Source organism: Rhinolophus hipposideros (assembly GCF_964194185.1).
Source record: "Rhinolophus hipposideros genome assembly, chromosome: X".
Classification (NCBI taxonomy): domain Eukaryota; kingdom Metazoa; phylum Chordata; class Mammalia; order Chiroptera; family Rhinolophidae; genus Rhinolophus; species Rhinolophus hipposideros.
The window spans coordinates 72,954,497-72,965,085 of record NC_138046.1 but is presented as its reverse complement, the minus strand read 5'-3'; the positions used below and the strand labels follow the sequence as shown (position 1 = coordinate 72,965,085).

General features: G+C 33.1%; 1 protein-coding gene across 1 annotated transcript in view; it reads right to left on the bottom strand.

The window, feature by feature from the left end:
• Positions 1-7,917: 7,917 nt before the first annotated feature.
• The window catches only part of POF1B (POF1B actin binding protein), a gene marked incomplete at both ends in the record, with an annotated part of 99,535 nt that continues 96,863 nt past the window's right edge, over positions 7,918-10,589 (bottom strand). Inside the window, one exon of the mRNA XM_081042303.1 lies at positions 7,918-8,056. Coding sequence (XP_080898429.1) covers positions 7,918-8,056 — 139 coding nt within the window. The remainder of the gene's footprint in view (positions 8,057-10,589) is intronic.

Here is a 10,589-nt window from a genome sequence, read left to right as displayed (position 1 = left end):
TCATCTAAGATAAAACAGATAAGAATTGAGCCCATGTTACAAACAGAAGATTGTGTTTAAAAGTACTGATTTTACCAGCACAGGCCTGTTTTATTATGACAAAACAGATTTTACCTAACAGTGCAGGTCAAAGTACTTTCACAAAAGAGAGAAATAATTTGGTAATTTAGAAAGTATTTCCCTAAAACAGTTAAGGGCCATTTTGTAGAGATGGATTTGTCTGATTTTCATTTCTAAATGGTCTATACCATGGTGATTTGGAATTGTTCTTCAAGTATGGCTCTCACATTCACCTTATGTCTCATACAGGACAACCTCCAGTTTGAACCTTGAATTGCCCTGTAAGATATGTATGATAGATATACGATATGATAGACAAATTGTATTGCAGGAAATTTTCAACCATATACAAAAATAGAAGAATGTTATGAACCCCTATATATAACCATCACCCAGTTTCAAGAATCATCACTTCGTGACCAATTTTGTTTCATTTCTACTTTTCCTCACTCCTTCCTGCACCCACATACCCCTCTTTGGTTTATTTTGAATCCCCCTTCTCTCACTAGTTTAATTTGAAGTAAACCTATGACATCTTTTTAAGATTTTTTTGAAAGAATATATAGCAAAATTCTTAAATATGTCTACTTCACAAAATTTGACTAACTTCATGAGACGGCAGAGAAACAAAAGAATCTTGTTTAGATCTGTTTCCCTTTGTGAGAATCAAGGAAACCTGGCTAGACTTAGAATTCTATACAATAAGCTTTTTAGGACTAATGAGGCATCATTTGGAGAAAATGCAGAACAAGATTAGTACCCTAGAATATCTTTGGATTAGAGAATGTTCCCAACTTTGTTCAGCTCCACCCTGTCCTTCCAAAATAATTAGCTTGTAAATTTGACACTGGTTAAGAAAGGTTTCCTAGAACCTTTGATCCTAGGTATGAACTGGCTAGTGTTACTGGCAGTCTAGAAGCCCTGCAGAAGAAATTGGGACACAGGGTCAAGGCTGCACTAAATACCCCAAATGAAAAATGTTTTCACCTGCTTCGTTCCAGTTGCTATGCCTTTCTCTTTGAACTTGCCCCAAGTAACTATTTCAAGGGGAATGCTGCTCCATTTTTAAATCTGAACCAATTGGCAATACTGAAACTATCCCATTTAATCCACAATGTAAGTCCCAGTCACCTCCCGTCTGACCCCCAAACCTTGTCATCCTAGACTCCAACACCACCTACACCTTATAACATGGGTGGCTCATCAGATCCCTTTAGGGGACTACCTCAAAAAGCCTACATATTGTCCCATTTTAAGAAATTGGTCTGATTTCTTACATCTTGGCACACATGAGATAAGGTAGGAATGTTCAACACTGATTATGTTAGCAAACCAGCTATTGAAACACACCATTATATTGCAAAGGCTATCCCTTAACAAAAAGGGTCTCTGGAACATAAACTTTAATAATAAAAAATTATTTTAATGTAATGGAATGAGAAACCAAACATAAAGACCCCGGGCTTAACAACATCTCATCTACAAGAGGCCAATTCAAGAAGATGACCAAGACTGCCTGGCTGTCATGTAAGTATGTGATACAACAATTCCAGTGTTCCTTTGTATATTCAAAAGAGGTATGTCTTATTTTGTTACTAAATATGAAAGGTCTTATTAAAACATGTAATTTTTATTACATTCTTTATTTTAAAATACTGCATTTACTATTTTTATCCTAGGATAAGCATGAAATACTTTGCATTTTTTTATTGGACAAAAAGTACTATGAAAATCCAATAAATTTAGTAATCGTGTGTGGTGGGGGTGAGGTGCCTTGTAAGGAAGTATTTTTACAGCTTATTCAAAAGAATGTCTACATGTCATCTTTGTAGATTACAATAATAGGAAAGAAGTGGGAATGGCTTTTTCTTAAGGTAATCTAAATTGGGTAATGAGATGAAATTTTTCAAGTTTATTTTGTTCTTTTTGTACTGTTTGTGTTAAGAAAAAGTATTACAGTTAAAGCACCAGAGATCAAAAGAAGTGCACAGACTGAAAGTAAATGGATGGAGAAAGATATTTCATGAAAATGGAAAAAAAAATCTGGAGTAGCAGTACTTATACCAGAAAAAACATACTTTGAAACAAAGGCAATATAACAAGAGATAAAGAAGGACCCAGTAATCCCACTTCAGGGTATTTATCTGGAGAAACCCAAAATGCTACTTTGAGGTAACATGTGCATCATTATGTTCATTGCAGCATTGTCTACAATGGCCAAGATGTGGAAGCTGCCCGGGTGTCCATCGATGGATGAATGGATAAAGAGTAGGTAGTGCATGTGTGTGTGTGTGTGTGTGTGTGTGTGTGTGTGTGTGTGTGTGTGTATAATGGAATATTTCTCGGCCATAGAAGGGAATGGGTTCTTGCCATCTGGGGCAGCATGGATAGACCTGGAAGACATTGTGCTGAGTGGAGTATGTCAGTCAGAGACAGACAGATGCAATGTGATTTCACTTATATGTGGAATCTAAGAACAAAATAAAGTAGAAATACATTGATAGATACAGAAAACTTAGGAACAAGCAGAGCAATTATAAAATTGTTTGCCAGATAGGAGGGGGCTTGGAGGTGGGTGAATAAAAGTGAAGGGATGAAGAAGTACAAATTAGTTGTTACAAAGTAGTCACAGGGATGTAGGTTATAGCATAAGGAATATAGTCAATAATATTATAATTATGTATGGTGTAAGATAGGTACTAGATTTATTGGGGTGCTAGGTGGGAGGGGAGTTGGGGGGCAGGGTGGAAGAGGTGAAGGCAGTAAGAATCACAAATTGGTAGTTACAAAATAGTCATGGGGATGTAAAGTAAAGCACAGGGAATATAAACAATATGATACTAACTATTTATATGTAATGCCAGGTGGGTACTAGACTAGTCGGGATTATTTCTTAAATTACATAAATGTCTAACCACTATGCTGTACACTTGAAATTAATATAAAATATTGAATGTCAACAGTAATTGAAAAAATTTAAAAAGGTGGGGAAGGTGAGTGGGAATAAGAGTTTCAAATTTCCAGGTATATAAAAATAATAAGTCATGGGGATGTAATGTACAACATGGGGAATATTGTAAAAAATAAATAAATGAATAAAGCACCATTACATGGATGGGAAGAGTGCTTTATGCAATCACCTTTGAAACAAGTGAGTTATGGAACATAGAAGACTAGGTTTGTAAGCAAAGAAATTCTCATTTAAAGCAGAAACCTGCATCAACCAGAGGTCTAAGTTAAAGTGTTGTCTCTAGTAGTACACATTAGGACTTTTTTTTAAATTAGAGGGGTGTTTGTTAGCTCTAACATAACCATTCACATGATAGTAACTTCCTGACAAAAATGTACAGCTAAGCTTAAGATCCATCCTGCATGTTTTTTACTAGGACTTCCACAAACACCATACAGATACTTCACATATTTTATTTAGACACTTAAATAGATGGTTTTGAATCACACTGCACAGTCTCCATTTTATTCAACATTTAAAGTGAAACATACTGGAATAGAAATGAGAGAAATAGTCATTCCTCACCTGACAACATCTTTGCAATTTTCAGATATAAACTATGTGAAACGTGAGAGGAAAAAAAAACCACTACTTTTTTTTTATTGACCTTAGTCACAAATTGGAAAAGAAATACATACATTTAAATTTATTAAGTACAATAAGTACCTTGTTATGACAACCCTATTCACTCACTATGCATGTATCAAGTGAGCCAATGATGTGCTGACTTCTTAACTGCCCTAAATTTTGGTCTATTATTTTGGATTGTTATTTTTATTTAAGAGTATTTTGGGGAAATTACACTTGTTCTAATTTTCAAACAGTTATGGTGGCAGTTTTCTATTACACCACCACTAAAAACTTCCATTTATATCATGTAATGGGTAGATAACATGGCACAGTTTTGTTAGTTACATATATGAGTAGTTAACAAAGGAGAAACTGCCCTGTTCCCACAAGGGGAAAAACTGTAAGGACTATATGGTTCGTGAAGAATATTAACATTTTTCTATCATAAAATATTGATAGAATTGGAATTGTATCAATCCACAATATAGAGCTTGACCTTTTAGTCAAAGTATTAAGATAATACAATAAGGCTTTTAGCTTCGTATCAAGACCTTTTTGAAAATTATATGAATATTAAAAACATTTTTCTCATTCATGGTTTGATTTAGTGCAGTGCCTTATCTGTTCCTATCTTAACAGTTTCTCAGTATAATGAATAATTATTAGAGTATAATTAGAAAGCATGACAGAATTCTATATAGATATTTGCAGAGACATTTCAGTGCAAAACCTCATTCACATGTAACCCAAATATATTTGTTGCCTTAATCTATACTTTGTCAAATGCAAACATTTTAATTTTTGTTAATTCGTAACTTTAAAGCAGAGGTGTTGAAATTAAGAAGTTTCATTCTTATCTACTAATGTATTTGCAAAATACTTTTGTTTGCTTTGTAAGGTCATTATAACCCAATTAATCAACCAACTTCTAAGTACACAAATACCTTACTATAAAATCTCTTTCTTCCAAGTAGGATACAAAATTCAAGCATTTGTTGTTGCTATTTTTATTTCTTAAGGCTTTATACAATATTTCAATATTATTTTTTGTATACCCCTATTTAAAAAGTCCACCTTCCTTCTACCGACTATTACAATACAGTGTTAGATGTTTTTAAGGAAGTGGGTGGGCTCATTTGGGAATGTTATGCTTTGAAAGAACAGATTTGCCAAGCCACTGATACGTGCTTAGAACCATAATAGCACAATGTGCAATTTAGTGAATTTAGTAATTTAAAAATGTATTATCCCACTCCCCTACTAAATGAAGTTAACCATCACCTTTGATTTAGTTATGTCTCTAAGACATATAAATAGCATGAAAGGAAGCATCTCTTTTAGTCACAAGGTTCAATGTGACAAAAGCAAATATGCTATATATACCATGCACTAGTTAAACTGTTTTTTTTTAATTCAATAGTCTTTTGCCTTTTTTTGACGATAACAGTATCTATTCTTATAACTGAATCGTACATCTAATATCAGAGAAAACGATCTAATTGAATAACATGTAAAATCTCTACCCCAACAAATTAATTCAGTGTCTAGGAAGCACCCTATTTCAAAAAGTGAATTATGTCCTACATTATCTGCAATTGAAGTTTAAATAAGCAGTGTGTTGCTATGTTTAATACAAGAACGTGATAGAAAGGATTTAGGGTTCATAAATAGATGGAGAAATTGTCATCTGCAGAACTAATTCATCCAATTAGATTTGCTAGGTAGTTGCATGGTTCAAAATTTTGATGGCTTTTAGTTATGGTAAAATAACAAGGAAAGTACTACTGCAGACACAAAAAACCCTTTGAGTTGGAGATTCATTCATGGCTAGAAAAGAAAAAAAAAAGAGTTAATTTACACTGGCTAATTAAGACATTGTCATGTGCATACAGATTTGAAAAATGATTTAAATTGATAGATAAAAAAATCAAAGGAAATGCACGGCAGCTTTTTGGTACTTTTTAAAATGTATATTCAATGAAATAATGGTTTGTCTGACTTTAGTCAAGGTATATATTTTCAAATGACTTCAAAGAGGAAGGAGGGAGGATTCAGTAGATTTCTTCCTTGGTGTCATATTTAGAGAGTAAATATGTCCAAGTATCTCTAATAGTTAATAAATATAGATCTTTCATCTGTGAACTTAAATATACTTTGAACTTTCGATCAGTATCTAGTCATTTAAGATATAAAGTTTGATATTTATTGCTGTGCACTTTTAATGGAGAGAGAAGTATTCTGCAGAACCTTTATTTGGCAGATCCTTACATCGATGCCACCTCTGGTGCACATGTGGTTAGTAGCAGCAACTGCTTCTCAGTCTTAAATTTCAGCATCAAATAATCTCTGAGTGACAAATTTTAAATTCTATGCTGACTTTCCCTTGCTGCTCATCTGGTTCTTGGACCAAGTACCCTTTATTGTTAATATTTATTAATAAGTAATTCTCAACTAATTATGACCTAAGGAACACAACATATGTCAAAGCTGAAATTATTTTTATTTTGTGATTAGTAAATATTAGTTGCTTCATTGATGACAGACAACCATATCTACAAGATCAGTGTCTTGATTGTAGTTGGAGAATGGTTTCAGAGCCAAAAAGCTTGTTGAATTCTTTTTTTTACATAAATATTTGAACTTGTTCAACCAAAAGATAATTTTCAAGTGAGTTATTTAACAGATGCTTAATTTTATTAACTATACATCTGCAGTAATTTGTTAACTATACATCTGTAGTATTTTATTAACTATATGCAATTTTTCATTTTCTAAAAGTTATGTAGAATGATTGGTTGACATTTATAAATCTATTGCTCATCACAATATATTTAAGCATTTTAAGACTTTTATTGAAGTATAAAAAACATGTAGAAAAATGTGCACATATAAGTGCACAACTAAGTGATTTTTTCCCAAACTGGGTGCATGCACCATCACAGATCAAGAAACAGCATGTTATCAATACTCCAGTAGTCTTTTTTATGTTCCCTTCCAGTAAGTACCTGCTCTCCTGAAGAAGAGGTTAACCACTTCCTCACTCTAATAACCATAGATTATTTTTACTTGCCTTTATTACCTGAACAGTTTTTAACAAAACACAGGCTGCCATTTTCACACTGTGAAACTCAGATACTGTGTTGTTTTAGAGTGGGGGTTCTCAACCTTTTTCCTGTTCATTGCACCCGAGGGATATCATACATTCCTATCACTACCAATGGCTTACTGTTACAATCCCTTGGCAGTACTATAGGGTATATAATTAGAGAGAAAAAGAATTGCAAGGCCATTCTGTTGTGTTAGCAAAGTTTCTCAAACTCAGCACTATTAACATTTTGGGCTGGATAATTCTTTGTTGTGGGGGCCTGTCCTGCACATTGTAGGATTGTTTAACAGCACCCCTGGCCTTTGCCCACCAGATGCCAATAGTACCTGATCAAAATTCTCCCACCGCTGTTAAATATATCCAACGGGGAATATTCCCCCTTGGTAGAGAACCTCTGTGCTAGGGAAAATATATCCTTTATTTAATATTCACTACAGAAAGGTTAATAGGTCAATAAATACAAGTTTTAGAAGAGTAGCTTTTAATCCTTTATAAGAAGAGTGGTTTAGTAACCAGCCCTCTTAGCAATGTATTGGACTGCTTAGAAAGATGCTTAGGTCTGTATCATCTGGTCATCTTGGAGAATGTTGTAGAAGGTAGATATTAGAGTACATGACCTTTAAAGTACTCTTCATCAGCCTAACTGTAACTATGGGATCTAAAGCTAGAGAATCTTACAATCTAATGAGGAAGATAGACACACCTCTCTTTCAAAATCCTAAAAATTTATAATCTACAGGAATAAGTACCACATACAAGATGGCAAGACAAATTCTATTAAAACATGCTTCTTATCCATCCTTCATTCCCCTTCATAAATGTCGATATTTTCTGCCTGCTTTAGAAAAATAAGTTTTTAAAAAATTTTTGAATAGAATTGGTTCAGTAAGTACTAAGACATGTAAGGAAGTAAAATTAGTATATTGCCAATGTTAATTGTCTTCCTCTTTAGGGTAAAAATCTTACCTAATTTATTACAGTTTAGATAATGAATGATAATAACCCATGCATAAATCATTTCAATGTTTCTTAATTTTTACTATATATCAGTAAGGGAAATATGGAAAAATTTTAAGAGGAAAAAAACAAACTCTACAAAATTTTAGTTCATTCTGATATTTTACCAGAAATTTTGAAAGCTGTTATATATAAAATTTTAGATCTAATAGAATTAGAAATGCCTAAGTGAACTTACACAAGTCCATTTGTCTTCTGTTTTCTCAATCACAATAGTCTGTGTGTCACTACCTGGTGGTATATATTCATAGTCATCATACAGGAGGCCTAGGATTGGATATTGTGTCCTGTACCTATACAGAAAAAAATGTTAGTTTACAAGCTTCACAAGAAAATAACTTTCTTTTTTTAGCCACTCCTACTTTGATTCCCCTTATTAAATAAATTTGGCTCTGCATGATATAACTTCTTCTAAAAGGAAAATCCCCTCTCAATGTACAAAATTTTACTGTTATTTTTAAAAAAGTGAGAGAGAGGTACTTCTGTTTCAGGAAATGATGGACCACAGGCAGCACAAAACAGTGATCACAAAGGAAGCAAATGTCATGAACCCTACAAATGCCTAGCTCACTGCCTGGAAATTTCCTTGGTCACAAGATAAGGAAAGGGAACCCAAACAGATCCCAATAGTCTCACCAAATTGAGGTGACAGAATTTCAAATAAGGTATGCCAAGGTAGCCAGAATTTGTGAGCAGAATACCAGACGTGAGAAAGCTACATAAATAGAGAGAGGTCAGGAGACTTGTAGAGGGTTCCCCACAACACTTTGGGTGAGTACTGATCAGTGTAGGCATCAGTGTAGGCATATGAAAAAGTTACCAAGGCTGGGGAAAGAACCACTGGAAAGGAGCAATATGGAAATCCCTGGAGCTCACATAGTGATGGGAATAGTTTGTGTCCCACTAACCAGAGTGGAAAGAACTGTTAGTATGGGGATACATCAAGCAGAGACTACAGAAGAGTGTTGCCTTAGTAGTGGGATGACATTAGTCTTAGACGACAGGTTGTTCTAATAGAGTTTAAAAGCAGGACTTGAAAGTATGAAACTGTTTCCAAGTAACTTAACTTCATCTCACAACAAAACCCCTAAATACTTAGAGTGATACCAAAAAAATCCAGAACTCAAGTATGTAAAATCATAATATATGGCATTCAATAAAAAATGAGTAAGCATGCAATGAAACAGGAACATATGACTAATAATGAAGACAAAAATATATTAGAAGTAGGAGACCCAGAAATAACAGATAAAAGAAACAAGTAGGCAAGGGTGCATCTATTAGAAATATAAAAATATATAAAATGTATACTCAAGAAGTTAGAGAAAAGCATGAACATGATGAGGAGAACAATGGAAAATATGAAGATCTACACTAGATTCCTATAAATTAAAATTGTGTTGTATGGGATTAACAACATTCAGGCACTGCAGAAGAAAACACTACTAAATTTGAAGTCATCAAGAGAAATTTTCCAAAATAAAACATGAGAGAAAAAAGACTGAAAAAAATGTACGGAGTATGAGTTAGTTATAGAAAATATCAGGTGCCCTCATATATGAGTAATTGAAGTACTATGGGATTGGCAGAAGATAAAAATAACTGAAAAAATAATGACCAAATTGTTTCCAAAGTTGATGAAAATTATAAATACACAGATCCAGGAAGCTCAATGAACCTCAAGAAAAAGAATGATGAAGAAAAACACAGAGAGGCACATCATTATCAAATTGTTAAAAACCAGTGATTAAGAATCTTACAAACAGCCAGAGAAAAAAGAACATTACTCAAAGAGGAAAAAGAAAAATCTTAAGATCAATGGCAAACTTCTTATCAGACACAGGGAAAATCAGAAGACAGTGGAGTGACAACTTTAAAGAACTGAAACACACACACACACACACACACACACACACACACACAAATCAACTCACTATTCTTTACACAGTAAAAATAACTGAATAATGAAGGCAAAATGAAAATGGTTTTCAGACATTAAAAGCCAAGAGAAGTCTTCACCAGCAAAGCAGCAATGACAAGGAAGTCCTTCAGGCAGAGGAAAAAAATGATATGGAAATTTGGAGCTAAGCAAAAGAATGAACAGCACCAGAAAAGATAAATATGTGTGTAAATTTAAAGCTGTTTTTCTTACTATTAATATTTATTTAAAAATAATTAACTATTGAAGCCAAAGTTATACTGTGTTTGGGGGTTTATAATATATTTAGTAAATGTATATGGCAAAAATAGCAAAAAGATCATGAAGCGGAAATGGAAGTATACTATCATAATGTTTGTATGCTACATGTGTTGACTTATAATAATATTATTTGAAGGTAGACTGTAATAAGATAAAGAATACTTTAAGCTTTTGCAATAAAAATTAAGCATACCGAAAAGGCCAATAAAATAGATAAAATGCAAAAATGAAAAATGATCCATTTAATACAAAGGAAAAAAAATAGGAAAAGTGGAACAGAGACAACATGGGACAAATAGAAAACAAATTGCAAGATGGTATCTTTAAATTCAAACATAGATAATCACATTAAATGTAAATGGTCTAAACACTCCAATTAAAAGAAAAATATTGTTTCATTGGAAAAAACCCACAAGACCCAACTATATATGTTATTTATTTAAAAAAACTTTAAATATAAACAAATTAATATAATAAACTAAAAGTGAAGAATAGAAACATATTTATCATGCAATCTATAATCAGAAGAAAGCCACAATAGTTTTAGTAATATCAGATGAAGTAGCCTTCAGAACAGGAAGCATTAGTAGAGATATAAAGGGTCATTTAATAGTGATAAAGGTGTC